This window comes from Bison bison, unplaced genomic scaffold, assembly GCF_000754665.1.
Source record: "Bison bison bison isolate TAMUID 2011002044 unplaced genomic scaffold, Bison_UMD1.0 scf7180017864160, whole genome shotgun sequence".
NCBI classification, from domain to species: Eukaryota; Metazoa; Chordata; class Mammalia; order Artiodactyla; family Bovidae; genus Bison; species Bison bison.
The window spans coordinates 7427016-7450897 of record NW_011494732.1 but is presented as its reverse complement, the minus strand read 5'-3'; the positions used below and the strand labels follow the sequence as shown (position 1 = coordinate 7450897).

The following is a 23882-nucleotide window of genomic DNA, read 5'->3' as shown; positions in this document are numbered from 1 at the left end:
TTCCAAAAATGTCTGACATTTACAGAAGAGGAAAAAAAGGAATAGAGAGGTTAAAGGACGTGCTCAAGGTTACACAATTATTAGGTGGGAGAGAGAAACAGATTTTACCGATCTCTCCTATCAGAAAACTGAACTTTACCTTACTATTAAAAGTTGTGGGACCCTCAGCCATGGCACAGTTTCTCAGAGCCTAAGTTTTCTAACCTCTTGAGGAGTATACCACACGATTCAGACAAAGTCAAACGTGAAAAACTAACTGCACTAAGACTTATCAAAGCAAGTTGGCATCATTATGACTACACCATGTCACTTCTTTAATGACGCTGTTTATAAAAGTGAAGCTCTTTGGGTCTATACCACAGTACAAAATATTCTAAGACATTCAGAATTCTAACCCACACAAACTAAATCTGAATGCACACAGGCATTTTTAGACTGCAAGCCAGTAAACCATTTAGAAACTGCATGATGAAAGTACCCCTAAGTCAAGGGCAGTTATGCAACCCACTGCAAGAAACCTCCTGTGGAATACTGATTAGCATCCGCTTTCTGTCCCCAAAAGGTAGAAGAGAACAAAGAGGCAAGCTGTTTCTTTAACAGTACATTTGAAATCAGATTATTTAAGGGAAAATACAAGGAAAAAATCCAACATTTTTGGGGACCAAGGAAAGAAAATTTAGGTAGCTCAGTTACAATCTACATCTACTTAAGACAAGTTAGAAGCTTGCCACTTGAACACCTGTCCATTATTTCTTTACCAACTGGGCTATCAGAATCTGGGTTTTGGACAACACAAAGAGTTGAGGGTACATATATCAAAAAATTACCACAAATTTAAATTCGGTAAGTAAAGAGTCTGAGGGTTCAATGTATTAAAACAAGAACAATTTCTAATGCTAAAAAAACCCATTATCTAAAACCCAGAGGGCCAAGGGGATGATGGCATGTCCTTCGATGTCATTCAGAAGCATTACTTAACAGGCATTTATTTTAAGATTTAGTGTGCTGGAAAATTTTAACATTCTTTCACTGTGCTATTATAAAAAAGGCTCATGTTTTATGAAGTTGTGGCTTTTTGTCCTCTATAAAAGATAAACTTAGTTTTATTTCCCTGTGTGACATTAACCAGTTTTTATAATCTAACACACACTAAGTCCTATTCTAATACTGAGCACTTCCTCACATGTTCCTGTAACCAGTTTTACCATCTTACTGATTTTCTTTCATTGAACTAATGACCCAAACAGAATCTTTGACATGAATTTCATTCAACATTTGAGTTGTGTCTCTTTTGAAAAATTACTTTGACTTGTACAAATGATGTGACTTACAATCATCATGAAATGACTATCAGTTAGTGAATATACATCTTCTAATATAGATACAAAATAAGAAAAAATTGTTTCTTTGCGATGAGAATTCTGAAGAGTTACTCTCTTAACAACTTGCACATATAAGATACAGCAGTGCTGACTACACTTATCATGTTGTACACTGACATTCCCTACTATTTAACTGGAAGTTTGTACCTTTTGTTCACCTTCATCTAATTTCTCACCCTCCAGACTAATAACCACAAATCTGCTCTTTTTCTATGTTTGTTGTTGAAGTATAATTGACCTACACTATGTTATTACTTGCTGGTACGTGGGATAATGATGTGATATTCCTATCCATTTCAAAATGATCGTTAAGTATAGTTATCATCTGCCACCATACATAGATACTACATTATTACTGACTGTCCCACGCTGTACATTTCATACCGATGACACATTTATTTTGTAACTGGAAGTTTATACTGTTTTTCTCATCCTTCTACCTCAAAGTTGTTTGAATAAAACCTATGGAAATTGAATTACACGAAAGAACTTCATTTAGCTGTATCTTTACATTATTTCCTTATTCTGCTTAGGGCAGGTTTAAACAGTTTATTTTATCTTAAAGTGATAGTCAAAACAACATCAGAAAAGGAAGGATGAACACAAAATGAAGCAAGTTAAACACAATTATTTACTTTTCAAGAAGAAAAACATGTTTCATTCAATGTGTTAAGGAAATACCAATTAGAATTTTATGTAGGCAGATAACTAGCTGGTTTTAGACAATTCTTACTTTGAAGCTTGTGTTAACATACATACACTTAGAAGAACAGGGAAATAAAGGAAGCATAGTCATTTAACACACTGACAGACTGCTTATAGTTACTTCCCCAATACAAGTATATCCCTCATGTAGATAACCTCCAGCAGATACAATTCAATTTGCTTAAAGCACATAAAAGGTATCAAACTATAAATCAAAAGTTTTATGATCCAGCAATCCCACTTCTGGGCATATATCCAGAAATGAGAAAACTAATTTGAAAAGATACACGCACCCCAATGTTCACAGCAGCACTATTTACATCAGTTAAGACATGCAACCAAGTAATTGTCTATTGATACATGACTGGATAAAGATGATGATTAGGGTTGACATATACACACCATTATATAGAAAACAGATCAACACTCTTGTAATGCCCTATATGGGAAAAGAATCTTTTAAAGAGTGAGCATATGTTATGTGTATGTATAACCGATTCATTTTGCTGTACACCTGAAACTAGCAACACTATATACTATAATAATTGCTTTAAAAAAAGAAAAAAATAGCAACATGGATAGACCTAGAGATCATACTAAGTAAACTAAGTAAGACAAAAGCAAATGTGATACCACCTGTATGTGGAACCAAAAAAAAAAAAAAAGATACAAATTAACTCATTTAAAAAATAAAAATAGACCCATAGACTAGAAAAGAAACTTACAGTTACCAAAGGGGAAAGGGAAGGGTTAAAATTAGGAGTTTGAGATTAACATATATACACTACTGCACACCAACAAGGACCTACTATATAGCACAGGGAACTATACTCAGTATTTTTTAATAAGCTACAATGGAAAGGAATCTAAAAAGAATATACATATATATATCTCTGAATCACTATGCTGTACACCTGAAACCAACAAATCATTGTTAACTACATTAAAAATAAAATTTAACAAAACAATAAAGCTCTTAATGATATGAGGGCATATTCTTATGATGAATCAACAACCATAACTCAGAAAAGATTTTTAAACTACTTCCACTTACCCTGCAGACTGACATCTGGTTCGTTGTCAGTGTGCCCGTCTTGTCTGAGCAGATAACAGAAGTACAACCAAGGGTTTCCACGGAAGGGAGACTTCGAACAATGGCATTTTTCTTTGCCATTCTGCGAGTTCCAAGCGCCAGGCAAGTGGTGATGACAGCAGGCAGACCTTCAGGAATGGCTGCTACAGCCAGGGCTACTGCAATCTTAAAGTAGTATATAGCACCTCTGATCCAGGAGCCCCCATGAACTGGGTCATTGAAGTGCCCAATGTTTATGATCCAGACCGCAATGCATATAAGGGAGATGACTTTGGACAGCTGTTCCCCAAACTCATCTAGTTTCTGCTGGAGGGGTGTTCTCTCCTGTTCTGTTGCTACCATCTCATCTCGGATCTTGCCGATTTCAGTGTTAACTCCAGTTGCCACCACCACTCCCATCGCTTTGCCAGCAGCAATGTTTGTACCCTAGGACAGAAGGAGAGAACTGGTTAAGAGATTAACACTATATCCTACTTAAATCCTGACTAGTAAACTCAGACTTGTGTGGATTTTGATGAGGGCACCCAGACTCTCTACTGGGCCTCTCTACGCACCACATTCTACTGGGCCTTCGAGTGGCTACTACTCAGGTAACCAGCCTTCACATTTTGATGATGAGCAATACCTCAAGGCAGGTGGTGTAGTATATCTCTCTGTGATTCTCCGTAAATGAAAATGGTACCCACTTGCCCCAGAGTCCTTTACACTGGCCCACCTGAAATCTCTACTCACTGAGTCTGGCTTGCAGAGAGCTCTGGACCGGAGCAGAGCTTAACCCCTCTGTGTTTCTGACTTTTCAAACATTATACGGCTCTCAACCCTAAGCATTCTCTACCTCTGGCTCCAACAACCCCACCTCTCCTTTCATCCCCGTATTAAGAAGGACGACCAGGACCAGGAGCTGCCCTCGAGGACCTCCACTCAAGCACCGGTATTCAAAGTGCAAGGTTTCCCTCCCCGCTCTATTGTAATTCCTAGTTCATTATTTTCATTGTAGCTCTGCAATACTTTTTAAAAATTTACTATGGGTGGTTAGATTCCCATGTTAACACACAAAAGCCTACTACTTGAAATACCACTTTAAATTCTAAACAAAAACTATAAATTTCCCAGCTTTATATTTCAAAAAATTTTTAACACAAAAATTGGAACAGTGCAATAAACATCTATTTTACTTTTCACCCAGACTCACCAATTATTAATGGTTTGCCACATTTGCTTTCTTTCTAAACACACACCTTTTAATTGTGAGCTATACACAGTTATCATCCACGTCATTTTAAAGGAAACACCCCTTTAAAGGTTAAATCTTATCCAAAGTACTTACAGAAAAGAGCATGTTCTTCTTATCTTGATTGACAGCCCGCGGGTCAGGGACAGGGTCAGTGTGCTTGATGACAGAGACAGATTCACCTAAGCAGGGGTGATACAGAAGGCTCACACTTAGAACCCTCGTACCCTTGTTCACTCGTGCCAATACCACTCTCAGGAAAAGGGAAAAAAGCCCCAATTCATTCAAAACGGTATAAACTAGTAAAATGCAGTAACAGAAACTAATACAGTATTGTAAAGTAATTAGCCTCCAATCAAAATAAATAAATAAATAAAAAAGAAACTAATTTATCCAAGAAAAAAAAATCAAAATAAAGGAATTTAATTTTGAAGTAAAATTCGAGTCAATTACCTTTATTTTCTTAACTATTCAAATTTAGTTCATTTTCAAGTATCATTTTATACTCTAATATAGCAGATGTAGATTTATTGTATACTTATATATACACACATATTGTGTATATATAATAGTTAAAAAGCTGAAAGTGTATTTAGTTTTAACAAAATGAATGAACTGTAGATACAGATATGAATACTGAGGCTCATCCACTGTAAAGCCTGTTTTTGTTCAATAATGCCAAAGATGAGAAATGAAAACACTGTTCTAGATAACATTTGCAGGTACTTATCAACCATTCTACTTTAATAAACCAAAATGAAAAACAGCCATCAGCAGCACTAAAAAAGACCACATGGAGTAAGAGACCACTTCTTAGAACTTTCACAATGTCTCGTTGAACCTGGTTTCAACCTAACAATCACCTATGAAATGCAGCTGGCCCTTGAACAACGCAGCAGCAGTTGGGGGGCCAACCCCTCTGCATTCATAAATCTGCACAGAACTTAGGCCTGGCCCTCTGTATACATATGATTCCTCTGGATGTGCAGTTCTGCATCTGAGGATTCAACCAACTGGTTTATTAATGAAAAAAATCTGCAGATAAGTGAACACATGCAGTTCAAACACACACTGTTCAAGGGTTAATGGTATATAAAGAGGGTGAAACATGGCCCTAGCTGTTAACTCAAATTTCAGGAAGCAAATTTCTCTCTCAGTATTTAACAGAAGACTCTGGTTCTTCAATCTAGCCTAAAACTAGAGTATGATTTTTATTTAAAATGGAAATTATTTTTGTACGCACAATTTGAGAATTTTATATACAATCTGATCAATTCCCTACCATTTTATGGCTTAATCAGCTTCCAGGTTGTTGCTGATAACAGCAGTTTTAGTAGATAAGCTATTCATAAAGAAACAATAAAAAATACAGAGTCCAGGTTACTCATGTCCTACTTCGAAGACATTTAGTTACTTTTCAAAACTAATCATCAGATAAATCTTTGAATTTTGTATTTACTCACTATTTAATTCAGGTTAGCATTGTTTAAGTTAATCTTCTGACCACCTTACTTCCAGTTAATATGAACCCTCCACCCTAGACTGTGCCTTTATCAAACAAAAACGGGAAAATGTTCCGAACAATCCCAAATCTAATTAGTGTTCAAATTTTAGGCAGTAGACGTTCACCATTTTGGAGGGTGCTGACTTTTGTTAATTGTACATTTTACTATTGCAAAGTATGTCAGGTGTGAGATCAGTATTCCCTGGAGTCTATTTTTCCTGCCTGGAAAAAAAACACTAGGTAATTAATTCACTTTCCACAAAACAGAGAGACAACAACACTGCTTCAACTTTATCTCAGGCTACTGAAGGAATTTTCAACCTTTAAAAAAACTTTTAAATTCAAAACTAATTTCTAATAAAATTTAAATATAAGAAGGTCTTATGAGATGAAAGCCAACTGTTTTAAAATCATAGCTTGGCATCTATTGGCAAAAAGACTGATAAAGCTTTACAAAACAAACATCTTGGAAAGATTAGGGTGGAACGCCATCAATGGACAGTGGGCAAGAGTCAGTTCAGTCATCAGCATAGAATCTGAGGGGCCTCAGGAACCAAGCAGCCTGCCAATACATGATATTTACCTGTGAGAATTGACTGGTCAACTCTTAGAGTAGTAGATTTGATGGAAGTTAATCTTATATCAGCAGGAACTTTGTCACCAACTAATTGGGGAGAAAAAAAGCAGCTTAAATAAGGAACTTTTGAAATCATGTTACATAAAGAAGCTGTCTCCAAATCAAACACACCATTTAAAGAAAATAAAGAGTCTGTATACAGCACAAATTTAATGTGCTACAGGGACTGCCTTGGTGGTTCAGGGGTTCGGACTCTGTGCTTCCAGTGCAGGCGGCATGGGTTCAATCCTGGGGAACTAGGATCCCACAGGCTGCAGGGGACTCACCCCCACCCTCAAATCTGCTACAATAAGCAATATAAGCAACTTGTCCTCAGGGTCATAAAAACTCTTCCTGGATAAATACCAGATATGAAGTACACAAGCAAGAGAATAATGATGCTTGGGCAAACAGCTCTAAGTACACATTATTTAGTCATACTCACACACACACGGCATGGCGAGGGGGACCGAATTGTAAACTGATTTTTTCCACTGGGAAAGCTAAATTGTCACAAACAGGAAACAAATACCTCTATAAAAAGATGCTCAATTAATCTCACTCATAAGAAAAAGGCAAGATAAAACAACACAGAGAGACCACTTTTTAAACTATCAAATTGACAAAGGAGTTGAGGAAAAAATGCACTAAGTTTGAAAGAATGTACAGAAACAGGGCTTCTTTATACAGAGTGACTATAAGATGTGGAAAATTTAGTTTTAATAAGCAAAAAAAAAAAAAAAAAAAAATCCAAAACCCCTAAAACAAACCAAAGCTACAAATCACTTAGAGGCAAGTGCATGAAAAGTCAAAGCCAAAGTCACTCAGTTGTGTCCAACTCTTTGCGACCCCATGAACTAAATAAACAGTCCATGGAATTCTCCACGCCAGAATACTGGAGTGGGTAGGCGTTCCCTTCTCCAGGGGATCTTCCCAACCCAGGTCTCCTGCACTGCAGACAGATCCTTTACCAGTTGAGCCACCAGGGAAACCCAAGATCCTTTTTCCAGCGGATCTTCCCGACTCAGGAATTGAACCAGGGTCTCCTGCATTACAGGCAGATTCTTTACTAGCTGAGCAAGTCCATGAGCAGGTATTAATGAAAATTCGGTGCTTAGTGCACTGCTAATAAGGACAAACTGAATGTAACGTCAATAAACATACCATATAATATTAGTATTCGTTTAATATTTTTAACTCAACTAGGCATCCAGACTTAGTGACGATCCTACATACACCGCTGAGTACAAAGAAAAAAACTTACAAAATCTCTGGAGGGCAAACTGGTAATACATATCAAAAGTGCAAAGCACAGGGGTTCCCTGGTGGTCCAGTGGACAGGACTCTGAGCTCTGCTTTTGCTTTCACAGCCAAGCGCATAGGTTCAATTCCTGGTTGGGGACCTGCGATCCCTGTAAGCCGCATGGGATGACAAAAAACCAAACAAAAATGGACAAACACAATCTTTTTACCCCATAAATTCCACTATAAAGAATTTATTCTACAGATATGCTTGTAGTACATAGTTAAGTTTTTTTTTTTTTTTTAATCAGCAACAGAAAGAAGAGACAAGTCTATTCATACTGCACATTAAGTGGAGAAAACACAAGTGCACAGCACTGTGCACACGGAGCTCCGCATGAGAAAATGCCTCTGGCGGGGATAACAGACTCAGAACACCAGACAGCAGGCCATGAGTGGAAGGAGACTTTTCACCTTATACGTATGTACCCTTTGGTACCTTCCGAAATTTGCATTATCAGATAAATGAAAAACCTCTTGTGTAACCTCTGGGAGATCTTTAATTCAAGTGAGTCTTCTTTTCTGGGCCAGAGCTCCTTTAATAGCTCTTAAATGGACCATGTCTTAGCCCCTTTCCTTGACAGTATTTGAAATAAATGCCACAACACAGACCAAGGAACAGGTAAAGCCTGTATTTCACCTGTACCCTGAGAACAATGCCCAGAATACTGTAGGCGTTCAAATATTGTTAGATGAGTATGTTTTAGTATCAAAGCAACTGAACAGTAAACATAAGTACAAAACAGCTTTCCCTGACTCTCTGAAAGGTACTAAGGTGTTTTTAGGAGTCTTAAGCAAGGACGGCTAACAGAACAAATAAGCACCATTTCCCCTACAAATGCATGTATTAAGTTAAATCTTAATTTTCCAGACTTACGCTACCATACAGAACTGTTAACTCTGTCACTGGTTATACATAAACTGTCTTAAGAGGTAGATTCAATGGATTCAGTCTACTTCTTAGACAGAATCCACTTCTAAGTAGTAGATTGATTTCATTTGTTAAACCTTCTATTTAGTTCTAATATTTCTGTAACTCACAGCGTTTAAACTCAGGCAGAGTATAGTTCATGACACAAACCCTACAACCTATATAAGAAACGCGGTCACACGGCGGCACAGAACAAGACTGCCAAGATCTACCCCCAGGAGGCAAAGATCACCCTCGCACTCGACTGCAGGGACACAAAGTTAAGGGGAAATTCCTGCTGGAAATGCTTATGCAGCAACCGCAATACTCAGATGGAAGACACTAGAAACTTTCATTTTATTCATAATACAATTCTGCTCATACAACAACAGTAAGTAACTGAATCTTAAAATTTAGTGGCCTTCACAACCTAAAATACCCCATCAAGATAAAACTTTAAAATAGCTTAGGGAATTCTCTGGTGGTCCAGTGCTTAGGACTGCGCATTTTCACTGCCGAGGGCATTCGATCCCTGGTGATGGAACTAAGATTCTTGCAAGCTGCTAGTGCAGCAAAAAATAAACGGACAAAAACCTCAAACAACCTAAAAAACTTTTACTGTGTTAGTTCTGGCTGTCATAATTTGACCCTACATAACCTTGAACATGAAAAGGATCCAAGTTCAATGTTGAGTGCGTGACCCTAAATGGAAAAATTACCTGACAATGTTCCTTTAACGTCTGAAGCAATTTATGCCATGACCCTACAGGAGCAGAAAACTTCTAACATGGCATAGCAGTCACCACCATCTATAGGCCCATCTGCACTGTAACAACTGAATGGAAACCGCCAGTCTAAAAGCAGAATGCCAGGAATTCTCTGTGGTCCAGTGGTGAGGACTCTGTGCTTCCACTGCAAGGGGCGTGGGTTCAAAGTCTGGGAAACTAAGATCCCGCAAGCCACATGGTGCAGCCAAAAAGGAAAAAATAAAATAAAATAGCACAAGGTGTCATTTTATACTGGAGCTGAATCTCTTTTAAACAACTTCATATATTAGCTCTAGCTTGTACTCTCATATACCTGGCCACAATTTTATTAAGGTCAGCAAATCTAATATTCGAACTGAGGACCCAGAAGTTGTATCTTGCCGTTTATTTTGCTGTGTTTCAGTGGCAGCTCAGAGGATTAAAAATGAATGAAAAATGTGTTTTTGAGGCAAGAAATACTAAGATTAATTTTTTTCCTCAGTGATGTAAGTTACTAGTTTAAGGCGGGATTGATACTATACATGCAGCATTTAAAATTATGTTAAAGTTTAAACTTGCATTACAAAGAAATCAGCTTATTTTTACTCCTGCTGCTGCTACTGCTGCTAAATCACTTCAGTCGTGTCCAACTGTGTGTGACCCCATAGACGGCAGCCCACCAGGCTCCCCCGTCCCTGGGATTCTCCTAAAAGTCTGTTTTAAATATATGAAGGCTATCTCTGTTGTACAGAAATTATACTGATATACGTTTAATTATTGGTTAAATATTCAAGAACGAGTCAGATGTAAAATGCTAGTGGAAACAAGTGACTGGGAAGTCCTTAAACACTGATGTCATGCCTTTTTAAACTTTTGTTCCCTCTTGTAACCACCATTCTAAATGGGAGGCAACTACATATGTAGGAACTCAAAGATGACCTGGGGATCTAATTCCCTGACCAGGGATCGAACCTGGGTCCCCTGTGTTGGTAGCATAGCGTCTTAGCCACTGGACCACACAGGAAGTTGTTTAAAAATTGATCTTATGCTCTTATTAACTTTTCTTCCATCCTGTAACAGCCATTCTAACTGGAAGGCAATTATGTATTTAGGAACTAAAAGATGACCTGGGGACTTCTTATAAACTACAGAATCTTGGGGCTTGCTCTTTAAGAGCCTGGTTCAGTGCATTTGGGATCCAGGAATCCTTTATTTTAAAGAAATTCTCCAAGCACACTAAAAAATTAATACAAGGGGAAAAAAGGCTTAGTAACTGGTATCCCAGATCCTGTGAAGAGCCTGTTTAGAACAGTCTTTCCTGTGTGCTGTTTCTCATGTGCCTTGTATGCGAAGCTCTAGGCCAAGAAGACCCTAAGTCCCTAACACTTGGGAAATGTACTACCTTAAAAGTTTCACGTTTATTTCCATTACAAAATGATCTCTCTGTGGAAAAGGTGTGCATGTGCTTAGTCGCTCAGTCGTGTCTGACTCCTTGTGACCCCATGGACTACAGCCCGCCAGACTCCCCTGTCCATGGGGATTCTCCAGGCAAGAACACTGGAGTGGGCTGCCATGCTCTTCTCCTGTGTGGAAAAGGTACTAAGAGCATAAATCCAAACTGGCCTTAAAAACCTGCCAAGTTCTAGTATTCTCTTAGCGAGAAAGACACTCCCTTGCATCATCTTGACCAGACCAACTCGTCCTCATTCTAGACAGGAAACTAAAGGTAGCAATAGGAGTCTTGCCTAAAGAACTTCAATTAATGAAAGACTTCCTTTAATTTACTGTGTGACTCTGCTTTTTGTTTGGAGGAGTCAATTCAGGATTAAATCTACGAGGAAGCTGGTTGTCTAAAGAAGCAAAAGATCCATGAAAACAAAGATTCACTTAGATTTCAACTAAGACATAATTTTCTTTTGTCTGCAGGCTTCTGTGAATTCCAGAGAGGGTTCTGTGCAAGAGGAGTAGGCAGCCTGTTCCGATGATCACATCCAGTGATATTTCCCTGATGGGGCATGTCAGTGCCCTCAGGGCAAGTGGTAGTGGAAAATTCTTACTCTTGCCAACGGGATGCTCTGCAATTTTTTCCTCTGAAAATTTTTTTGTCTCTTGAGTTCAGGCAGTGTAATAGAAGAGTAAACTCTGTTATAAACTACTTTCTGTTTAACATCTGACACTTAAAATTCAGCTCTTGGCTCCTTAAGTCTGTAGCTCTTTAAAACCCGCTATCACAACACAGATTTCCACTCTGAACACATTCTACAATGCACACTTTATGATGAGTTACCAAGAACGCAAGTAAAAGCCATTTAAAGGAAAATACTACTTGGCCACATTTTAGAACCGAATGAACACAAGCTTTCTTAATCTTAAAATTTGGGAAAGACTATTTATAAGGCCAGGATGATTTAACATTGGTTATATTATTATGTCAAAAACACTGACAGTTAAAATCAGCACAACTCAGAAAAGGCCTTTTTTGAACTGATTATATGTAAGGAAAGAAATCTAACGTATTGTGGCAAATTCTACCAGTTTATTCAAATCTTTTTTTTTTTTTTTAAGTTCTACCAGTTTATTGCTACCAACCCGTCACCCTCCACCCTCATGCACACATGCTCAGTCATGTAACCCCATGGACTGCAGCCTGCCAGGCTCCTCTGTCCTTCGACTTTTCCAGGCAAGAATACTGGAGCAAATCTTTTTTTTTTATTTTTTAAAGAAAACTATATATAAGATCAGAAAATTACCTCTTAAATACCACTATTGTTTCTGAGTTCAAATGGCTCTGAGGAGAAGCCAGCCATAATAGAATTAACCTAAATTAGTTAAACATTTAACTGTGACTCCAACACTTTCACTCCTAATTTGAGTCATAAATATTGTAGTTAGGAAAAAGAATGAATGAAATTCTTCACTTGAGAAGCTCTACCTGCCTACTTAACACTATTTCCAGGCCTCAGGGTGAGCACGGAAGAACATTACAAACTACCATAGCTTATACTATATTTGTTCCCAGTCCAATTTGTTGGATATATTATCCATGATGAAACACATCTTTTAAAAATGCAGACGTATCATTCTCTTTAAAACCTTTCAACAGCTTCTTCCTACTAGACTTGCTTCAAACACAATGATCTTCAGTTTCTCAAAAGTTCCGAGTCTTCACAAACAGCCAGGCTTTCCTCGAACCTTCAAGATCAGGTTGGTATCCATCACAATGTGCCCACAGAATATGCCCATTTCCTGATACTCATCACATTACATGTTTGATGTGTCCTCCCCACTGGACCCACCAGCTCCAAAAGGCAGTCACTCAGTCATCACTGATTTGCCAGGCCTGGTACTGTGCTGGAACATGGTGCACACTAAATAAAATACCTGCTATGGACTGAAGTACCTGTACACACATCATTTTCTTTAAAAAAGAAAGGGGGGGGCACCAGAAACTTATGATAATTATCAAGTTGAAGACTGTCACAAAGTTAGAAACAATGAAAAATCAGGATCAAAGAGATCTTAGCCCTGGTTGAGCTGAATGAAGTTTAACAGTGATTACTGTTTAAGATACAGACTGAAAACAAGACATGTATGCTAGCAGAGGACTAGAGATATAGTAGGGAAAGAGAAACATGAAAAAGACGCATGGGCACCAAAGAAAGCCATCAAGATGGTAAAACAGGCCATCACAGGATGAGGAATCAGACTTCTATGTGCCTCCACAGAGAAAAACTAAGGTACAGAACAGACAAGTGTGTTTTAGCTCCTTATAAGGGACTGCTGCTAAGTCACTTCAGTCGTGTCCGACTCCTAGCGACCCCATGGACTGCAGCCCACCGGACTCCTCCATCCATGGGATGTTCCAGGCAAGAGTACTGGAGTGGGTTGCCATTGCCTTCTCCCCGTTATAAGGAACATTTTATAATAAAACTGGCATAATACATAATTGCCAATGAAAAAGTAGCACAGCTGTTCCTAGGCAGGGAAGTTTTTAGCTGCTAGAGGTGGAAGCTAACTGGTTCCTTAGATGCTGTGGAGGCAGCCCACAGCAAGGTTACGCAAGGTTAGAGTACACAGGATCTGGGATACCAACATGCATTTCTCTTTATTACAACAGTAAAGCATGCTCTTTACAAGACGAAAACCCATCCCTCACTTCCCTTGTCCAAACATCTATTTATCTGTTAACACTATTTACCAAACACCTTTCTCTATAGATAACACTTACTAAAATTTCATTAAAATAAAAATTACAAACCTTTAACATTGGTATGTACTTACCTGTTTCATTCTTTTTTAATGGCTACATAGTAATACCTAAAGCAATCATCTCTAAAGCGCAACTTTGGAGAATGCTTATTCTATACTAAGCACTGCTCTAAGAGTTTTATGAATTCTATGATTATCTTCATTCCCTGTTTACAGATAAGGAAAATGAGGCGTGTAACTTGCTTAAGGTCACAGGTATTTCACAGCCATCCTGTGATTAGTCAGTCACTATTTTCACAGCCATCTACATGTTTCCAATTTTCCTTTTGTGTACTTCAATTACTTCTGGAGAAAAGATTCACAGAAAACAGAGTTTTCCTACAAATGTATACTTCCACCAAATTAATTTTCTTGCCATTTCCCCATACTCTCAATCTTGTATTCTGACTACTGCTAACACCAAGCAGGAGAAGGAAACGGCAACCCACTCCAGTATTCTTGCCTAGAGAATCTTGTGGACAGAGGAGCCTGGTGGGCTGCTGTCCATAGGGTCACACAGAGTCAGACACGACTGAAGTGACTTAGCAGCAGCTGCTAACATGAAGCACTTTTATCTCTTAAAATGATTTTATCATCTTCAAAGTTAAGTTATTTTATATTTTTACACAGTCAAATCTGGTGATGTTGGTAGTTTTGTGTCACACTTAGGAAATGTGTTCCCTACACTATGTGGTTTCTTCTAATTTTCCCCAAATCTTAATCACAATAATAAGGGTTGGAAAGACTGGCACTTACTGTACTTTAACTACCACTGAGTCACAGGGAGAGGGGAGGAGGTGATTACAGGAAATGAGGAAATACCAGCTCTGTGAAATTCAGGTCAGGCTTCAAGACCAACTGGTCCTTCATGATCTGATGACTGGGAATACCTTTCTGAGTTCCTCAGAACTCATGGTTCTTAGTGTCTTAGCTGTTCTCACAGCGATGAATAAATTATTGCTCTAGGTTTCAAAACCCTCTGCTTCTAAGAGCATCCACGCTGATTTCTGTTTTAGACTGTTGATCTGCTTATATGCGAGTTAAGATTAAGAACTTACAGCTCTATAAAACAGAGATATTCCTTACAGGAAAAACTAAAATAATGATTTCTACTGTTTTTTGGTTACAGATGACTCAGATCTGCATCTCTAACTAGTTCTGTTCTCTCATCCTTCTCACTGTGAAACAACTCCGTATGGGGAAAAGACAAAAGACAACAATCCTTATTTGGTCACGTAGTTTTGCTTCTACATCTCTGAGCGATGTTTATCATTTTAGGAACAGGTGAAAACTGTTTAACAATATTCCAACAACACCATGCAGACTGCTTAATCAGACAATATTTTACAATTTAACTGTAATGACTTTTCCCATTTTGTTGAGATAAAAACCAACCTGTAACACAGTGTTTAGGGTACAAAACATTTATATATATACTATATGAAATTACTACAATCAGTTAATATCCATCAACCTCACAGAGTTACAACTGTTTCCTTATGATGAAAACTTGAGATATACTCTCAGCAACTTTCCAGTATAGACTATAACTCTGTTACCTACAGTCACCATGCTGTACATTATACTCCCTGAACACATTTGTCTCACAATTGGACTTCATACCTTCTGACCACCTTCACCTAATTCCTGCACCCCCATGCCAGAAACCACCAACATGAGTTTCTAAGTTTGCTTTGCATGTGTGTGAGAGTGAGTTTCCTTTTTAAAAGATTTACATGTAAGTGAGATTACATGGCATTTGCCTTTCTCTGACTTCTTTCACTTAAGGTGATCCATGTTGCTGCAAACAGAAGGACTTCCTTCATTTTTATGTCTCAATAATACTCGTCTGTGTGTGTGTGTGTAGACACATTTTCTTTGTTCATTTATCCACTGATGGATACTTAGGTAAACAGTGCTGTAATGAATGAATGCAGGGGTGCAGACCTCTTAGGGAGACTGATTTCATTTCCTTTGAATATATACCCTAGAAGTGGAAATGCTGGATCATATGCTATACAGCCATACCTTGAGAGATATTTTGGGTTCACCACCACCACAAAAGCAAAAGCAGAAACTACCCTGACTGAGAACCCACCTTCCAAACCAAGGGATGTAGGTTAGATTCTTGGTCAGGGAACTAAGATCCCACATGCCATGGGGCAGCTAAGCCCGCACCAGAACTACAGAGCCACGTGCCACAATTAAAGTGAAGCCCGTGGGCCGCAACAGAAGATCCTGTGTGCCACAACTTAGACCTGATGCAGCCAAATAAATAGATATTAAAAAAGAGAGCAAAAGCGAATACAGCAATAAACTGAGTGATACAAAGATATGTTTATACTGTACTATAGTCTATTAGTATGCAATAGCATTATGTAAAAAACAATGTACATACATTAATTTTATGAGATTTTATTGCTTAAAAAAAAAAAAAAGCTAATCACTTGAGTCCTCAGTGGGTCAGTCTTTTTGCAATAGTAACCAAAGATCACTGATCATAACAATTATAATAATGAAAAGTTGAAATATTTGTTAAAAAAATGCAATATCTGTGCAGCACAATAAAACTAGGTATACGCTTATAACTTCATTTTTTAAAACCAACAGCTAGAATCTTGGGGTGGAATTCTGGGGAGAAGGACAAAAGAATCCCCTGAAATTGCATACAAGATTTCTGCACGTGTGTATTTGGAAAGAGTCTAGATTTCATTAATTAATTAATTAATTAAAGGAACTGTGTTCTAGACATGATTAAGAACTACTGCTGTAGAGTTTTGCTTCTCAAAGTGTATAGTTCACCAGGGAACTTCGTAGAAATGGAGAAGAATGAGGCCCATTCCAGACCTAAGTACTCAAAATCTACACTTTAACAAAATCTTTCTTGCACATGAAGTTAAGAGAAGCAGCTCTAAGCAGCTGGACAAACTTAAAGGCCTGTTTTTCTTTTAAAAACAGCCCTTAAGCCAAGGATGATTTTTACATTTTTTAAACTCTTGTTAAAAAAACTATTTTTTTCCCCTACAGAGACTGTTTGGGGCCACAAAACCCAAAATATTTCTAAGGTAGCTCTGTTAAAAAAGTCTGCCAAGCCTTCTGCTCTACAGCACAGAATTAACTTTCTGATATTTGTGTTAGGGAGCTCAACAGGTATGAATTAAGTGTTTGCTGACTATTCATTCAGGCTGCTCCAATTTTTTTTTTTTCCAAAAGCAAAAGAAAAAAAGCTCACAGCCCTAGGTAAAGAAACGACAAGGCTATGTTATCTGAATCTTACATCTCGAGCCAGAAAGCTCCTAAGAGTCTGCGCTTCAATCACTAGATTCTGTAGAGGTTAGGTTAACTTACTCTGTCCAGTGTCGTGTGGAATTAGGATAATAATACAGGTTCTTACATGAATCAGTCATCTGTCTATTTTACAACTTTGTCTTTCTTTTTCCTCAACTGCTTGGAAATGCCACTTCATATGTGTTACTAAATCTCATTACTGCAAGGTGACTATCAAAGTGAAACTTCTCTTCCTTAAATAGTTACCAAGTTTAAGAATTATTCTTTTTTAATAAGTCCTAAAATTGCTGGCACGACTGCTGAATATTTATCCTTCAATTTAGGAAATATAAAATCAATTTCTCCAGAAGCTAAGTAAAGCAAATACAGTTTTACGTTGAGACTGTGTCATTTCTAACACTTACATAATCTTAAAATATGATTTACTCCAGAGTATACTACAGGACAGAAGTCATCTGAGGATATTTATGTCCTTGTGCTATTCATCAACTCTGGGTTACCAAGATACAAGAAGTTTGTTTCAAACAATTTCGAAAACAGTTGCCTTAAGAAGTCAATTATACCCCTCCCATGCAAATGCTGAACGCCCCCCAAATTCTGAAGTTAAAGACTTTCATGACTTTGAAAGTTTGATTCACCTTGATATTAGCAAATAATACAGAAAACGCAAACATTGATGTTCATTTCTTATAAATTATACCCATATTTTACTACTTTTGGTTTCCATTTTTCCAGAGAAATATTTTCCTGACATTATAATAATACAAAGTTACTGTAGTTTCAGAAGATGAACACACGGGTAACCACACGTTTACCTGCCAGATCTATTCTATTTGGTCCCTGTAGTCTAGATACTCACAAGTATACACAAGGATTTGCTGTGCATGCTTACACAGTGTCTTCTTGGAAACGTTATTAGCTGGCATAGCAACGTCAAAAATACAATTTCCTTAGCTCTCTCCATCTCCCCCTCAAAAAAAAGCCACCCAGACTAGACTTTAGTAAGTACAGCAGAACCATTCTACCATGTATCTTCCAGAAGTTAGCAAAAAGTTTATCATCTCAAGTCAGATGATTCTTACATCCAAACAATGACTACAAAAAGGTCTCTTAATTTCTGCAAATACTCGCTTTGATCTTCAAAACAATTAGCAACATTCTCTAGTTTTTCAATTCATCAGAAAGAACCTTCACAGTCAATTTCATCATTTAAATAACAGTATAAAAGTTACCGTGTCTAAGAGCACAATTTACGCCATTTATCCCTTCAGGCCATGTACAGAGTAAGACTTTGACAAGAAATAATTTAGATCTATGTTTAGAATTGAAATTCATTTCTACAGTTTCACAGAACTGAATTATTGGGCTAAATGTCAAATCGCAGGGTCAACTAGATTACTAATCCTAAAAGTAGAAGTTAAAATGCCTGAACTTTTATAGTCTTAGTAAGTTTGAATAAAATAAATAGCTATTTATCTGGCCCAGGTCAAGCAGTCACAAAATATTTTTCCAAAATGTTCCATCTAAATCAATTTAAATGCCTTAGGTTACATCTTTCCCGGTTCAGTGACCCACTGGTTCTAGTAATCTAACTACCATTTCTAATTTGGATCTAAATATTTAAAAACCATGAAAAGTCACCAGAACAGACCAAACAAGAGTATATTGACAACCTAAAAATTAAAACTGTGATTCAGGCTTCCCCGACATGGTAAAGGGCATCTATGGAACTCAAAGCTAACACCATACTTCATGGTTAAAGACTGAATACTATTCCCCTAGGATCAGGAACAAGACAAGGATGTTTACTCTGGCCTCTTCTTTTTAACATTCTACTGAAGAATCCAGCCAGGGCAATTAGACAAGAAAAAGAAAAGGCACCCAGGCTAGAAAAATTATTTCTGTTTTCAGATGACATGGTCTTACAGAGAGAAAAATCTTAAGGAACCCATGGAAAACTATTACAGTAAGAGTCCACCAAGATTGCAAGGCAATGTACTGGTTGTAAATCAGTACACAAAAATCAACTGTATTTCTATACACTAGAAAAGAACAATCTGAAATTGAAATTAAAAAATCAATTCCAATTACAAATAGCTCCCAAGAAAATAAAAAATACTTAGGAATAAACATAACAAAAATAGTATAAGACTTGTACACTGGAAACAGAGTGTTAAAAGAAATGAGATCTAAATAAACAAAGATACACTCTTGGTCAAGCATCAGGAGACTTAATATTGCTGTGATGGCTATATTTCCCAAATTGAGCTACAGAGTCAACATAATTCTTATCAGATCTAGGCAGGCTTTCGGGGCAGAAATTAACAAGTTAAACTTAAAATTCATATGGAAATGCAAGGGACTCTGAATAAACAAAATAAAATCTAGAAAAACAACAAAGCCAGGAGACTCAAATTTTAATGATTTCATAACTTACTACAAAGCTACAGTAATCAAGATGGTGCGGTACTGGCAGGAGGCTAGACACACATATCAATTGAATGATAGTCACTTTGTAGTAGGAAATGAAGTCAGTTAATTTTTGACAAGGGTGCCAGGACAATTCAACAAAGTCTTTTCAATAAATGCTGCTACTGCTAAGTTGCTGCTAAGTCGCTTCAGTCGTGTCCGACTCTGTGTGACCCCATAGACGGCAGCCCACCAAGCTCCCCCGTCCCTGGGATTCTCCAGGCAAGAACACTGGAGTGGGTTGCCATTTCCTTCTCCAATGCATGAAAGTAAAAAATGAAAGTGAAGTTGCTCAGTCATGTCCGACCCTCAGCGATCCCCTGGACTGCAGCCTTCCAGGCTCCTCCATCCATGGGATTTTCCAGGCAAGAGTACTGGAGCGGGGTGCCATTGTCTTCTCCGTTCAATAAATGGTGCTGACACAACTGGGTATCCAAATGCAAAAAATGAAACTGGACCCCTACTTCACACCACATACAAAATTTTGGTGACATCAGATCACAGAACAGCTTCTTTGGTATGACACCAAAAGCATAAGCAATGAAATAAAAAAAGACAAATGGGACTCTTACCAAATTAAAAACTTTTATGCTACAAATAACACCATCAAGTAAAAAAGAAACCTACAGAATGGGAAAATTTTGCAATTTATCTGATAGACCAGCACATATAAACTCTTAGAACTCAACATTATAAAGACAACCCAATCAAAATAGGCAATGGATTTAGACATTTCTTAAATATGACATACTACTGTATTAGAACATAAAGACATGAAAAGATGCTCAATATCATTACAAAATTAGGGAAGTACAAATTAAAACCACAGTGAGATAACACTTCATGGCTAAAATTTTAAAAGGCAAGTGTTGATGAGGATGCAGAGAAATTGGAACCTACATTCATTGCTGGTGGAATGTAATATGATGCAATCACTTTGGACAATGGTTGGGAAATTCCTCAAAATGTTAAACAAGTCCCTCTTATCCCCAACAATTTCCTGTCCAAGTACATATCTGAGAGAGAGAAAGCATATGTTCACACAAAAACTGTACTCAAATATTCACCCTAGCATTATTCATAATTGCCGGAAAGGGGAAAACAGCCCAAATATCTGTGAACTGATGAATGAATATACAACATGTGGCACACCTGAACAATGGCGTACTACTGAGCCATGACGAATACAGTATTATACACACAAGCCAAGTATACATTTATGCCGCAACATAAAGGACGCCTGGCAACAATACTAAGTGAAAGAAGTCAGTCTCAAAAGGGCATTTGTTGTATGATTCCATTTATATGCAATACCCAGAATAAGCAAATCCCTAAAAGCAAAGTAAACTGTGGTTGCCAGGGACTGGGGAAAGGCGGGCAGAGGAAGTGACTGCTAATGAGTATAGGATTTCTTTTGGGGGGGAAGATGTTCTGAAATTAGATAGTGATAAAGACTGTACACTTAATTACACTTAATTCAAAACCCACTTAATTACACTTTAAAGGAGTGAAATGTTTTGGCATGTGAATTGTATCTCAATAAAGCTGTTTTTAAAAAATTGTGAATTGGACCACCAACAAATTAATGTGTGAAATACGTATACATTTACTAAATATACTGTATATTCTCTAGTAAGTTAACCGTAGCCGAAGACAGAAGCAATAAACCACAAAGACTCAGTTTCAACTGTGAGTTTCAAAATGTGACTAACAGTACATACACCCATAGGGTGGCTGACAATTAAAAAGCAAACACTAGGAAATGTATCACTGTGTCTGGCACACACTTTAAGCTCAGCTATTACTGAACTCATGCACAGAGACGTCAAATTATCTGTTCTGCACAAAAAGCATATTTACATTGCTAAACCTACTCCATACTTCAGACTTCAGGTTTTATTTATTATGGAGAGCTTTTTACATGCTCAGCAAGATTACAATGATTGGTGTGACAGTTCTGCCCTTGAAGTGCATGTTGCCTAGTAGTATGACAATAGTGTTTAATAAAATGTTCAGTATCTGTCTAAAACTTGTGATCACCTCTGTTCAGCATCCTTTGGAATGGTCAAAATTCAAGAAAGGGTAGTATACAAGAGCCCAACATCCCAGCACTGTGTATGTTTTTAGCAATTAGTATACAGTGGGGGAAGTAATGGAGGAAAAAAGTGCTAACTCTCAAGACCTGTTAAGACTCGTCACATAGGAATTAGAAATAGGTGAAATCAGAACTGGGTTTAAGTATGTGTGCTGCTTAGAGCAATTCTATTAGTAATAAGTATATTCACCTAAGATGAAGGATTCAAACTCATCTTAAAAAAAAAAATTTTTTTTTTAAATATTAAAAGAACGGCAGTGGTTGCCAGGACCTAGAGAAGGGAGGTAAAGAGAAATCACTGTTAGTTTTCAGTTTGGGATGATGGAAAAGTTCTGGAGATGAATAGTAGTGACAGGAGCACAAGGTGAATATACCTAATGCCACAGAACTGTATATTTACAAATGGTTAAAATGGTAAACTTTATAATATGTTCATTTTACCACAATATAAACAAAAAAGGATTACTCCTATGTCACACACACAAACTGTGGGTAAGTCATCTGTCCTTCCTAAACTATCAAATGCAACATATAAAATGCTGCATTATAGGGAATGGAATTTCACAGTGGTGAAAGTCAGGTAGACACAGGTTATAACCAAAGTTTTGCCACTGTGAGATATGTGCATTGGGAAAACCAATAAATTATATAAAATTTGCTTAACTATCCAAAAAAGGCCAGGTAAGCTTGGTGGTTGTGAAAACTAACAAGTCCTGTATGACTAGAGCACAGTGAGTGGCATTAGACGAAATCACAGAAGTAGGAACTATACAATGCAAGGTCGTTCAGGGTTAAAGAAAAGAAAAATTGTATTTCTAATGCAAGAGAAGCCACTGAAAGGTTGTAGCAAGTGAATTAATATAACCTTTAGGGAAGTCTAGCTTCTGCGTAGAGAACAAACTGCAAGAAGACAATAAAGGAAGCCAGAGCCTAGTTAGGACATGACACGATGATGATATGATGCCAGTCTAGTCAAGGTTATGGTTTTTCCAGTGGTCATGTATGGATGTAAGAGCTGGACTATAAAGAAAGCTGAGCGCCGAAGAATTTGCTTTTCAAAATGCTTTTGAACTGTGGTGTTGGAGAAGACTCTTAAGAGTCCTTTGGATAGCAAGGAGATCCAACCAGTCCACCCTAAAGGAGATCAGTCCTGGGTGTTCATTGGAAGGTCTGATGTTGAAGCTGAAACTCCAACACTTTGGCCACCTGATGCAAAGAGCTGACTCATTTGAAAAGACCCTGATGCTGGGAAAGACTGAAGGTGGGAGGAGAAGGGGACGACAGAGGAGGTGGTTGGATGGCATCACCGACTCGATGGACATGGGTTTGGGTGGACTCTGCGTGTTGGTGATGGACAGGGAGGCCTGGCGTGCTGCAGTTCATGGGGTTGCAAAGAGTCGGACACAACTGAGCGACTGAACTGATGATGTCAGTGTGAGGTGACGGTGTGACTGAGGAAAAAACAGTAAATGTGGGCGTGTTTTGGAGACAGAATCAACTGGTCTTAGAAACAGAATAAGAGAGGAAAGAATTAAAACGATTTCCAAGTTTCTCTCAGTTAACTCTGTGGTTAGAGTGACTTAGATGGGAAAGATCGGTGAGACCCCAAATTCAGAGAAAAAGAAATCGAAACAGACAGAATAGATGTAAAGTCTATAAGGACGTGGGGAGGGGAGGAGGACGTGGGAAGGGGAGGAGAGGGTTAGATGTACAGAAAGAGTAACAAGGAGACTGACATTACCATATGTAAAATAGACAGCCAATGGGAATTTGCTGTATGGCTCAGGAAACTCAAACAGGGGCTCTGTATCAACCTAGAGGGGTGGGATGGGGAGGGAGATGGGAGGGAGGTTCAAAAGGGAGGGGACATATGTATAGCCATGGCCAATTCATGTTGAGGTTTGACAGAAAACAACAAAATTCTGTAAAGCAATTATCCTTCAATAAAAAAATAATTAAAAAAAAAAAAAAAAAAACCACTTCCATTGAAGAGAAGCTGGTCTTAGTTTATTTCTTCAAAAGGGAAGATGATGCCTTGAGGATCATGGTGTATCTGATGCTGTAAACCACTGCCATCTACTGATGCAAACCAAGGATAAATGCTTTGGGGGTAATTTCTCTAAGTTTTCAAATATATTGAACACACTGAAATAGTCTATCCAGGATAAAAACTCTTATAATATCTTAGTTTGAGAGGCTGAAAGTGTATTCCCAGACTAAGCTGGAGAACTGGAAAATATACAAAGTCAAACAGAATCTTGTGCAATACTTAGGGGATCTTTAAGTACACCTG

General features: G+C 37.8%; 1 protein-coding gene across 3 annotated transcripts in view; it reads right to left on the bottom strand.

Annotated features, from left to right (window-relative positions):
• Positions 1 to 23882, bottom strand: part of ATP2A2 (ATPase, Ca++ transporting, cardiac muscle, slow twitch 2) — a 57810-nt gene that overhangs the window by 19105 nt on the left and 14823 nt on the right. For all 3 annotated transcript variants that reach the window (XM_010841356.1, XM_010841357.1, XM_010841355.1), the window contains exons 6-8: positions 6499 to 6579; positions 4508 to 4593; positions 3142 to 3606 (exon numbers count right to left, since the gene is read on the bottom strand). In XM_010841356.1, the coding sequence (XP_010839658.1) occupies positions 3142 to 3606; positions 4508 to 4593; positions 6499 to 6579 (632 nt within the window). The remainder of the gene's footprint in view (positions 1 to 3141; positions 3607 to 4507; positions 4594 to 6498; positions 6580 to 23882) is intronic.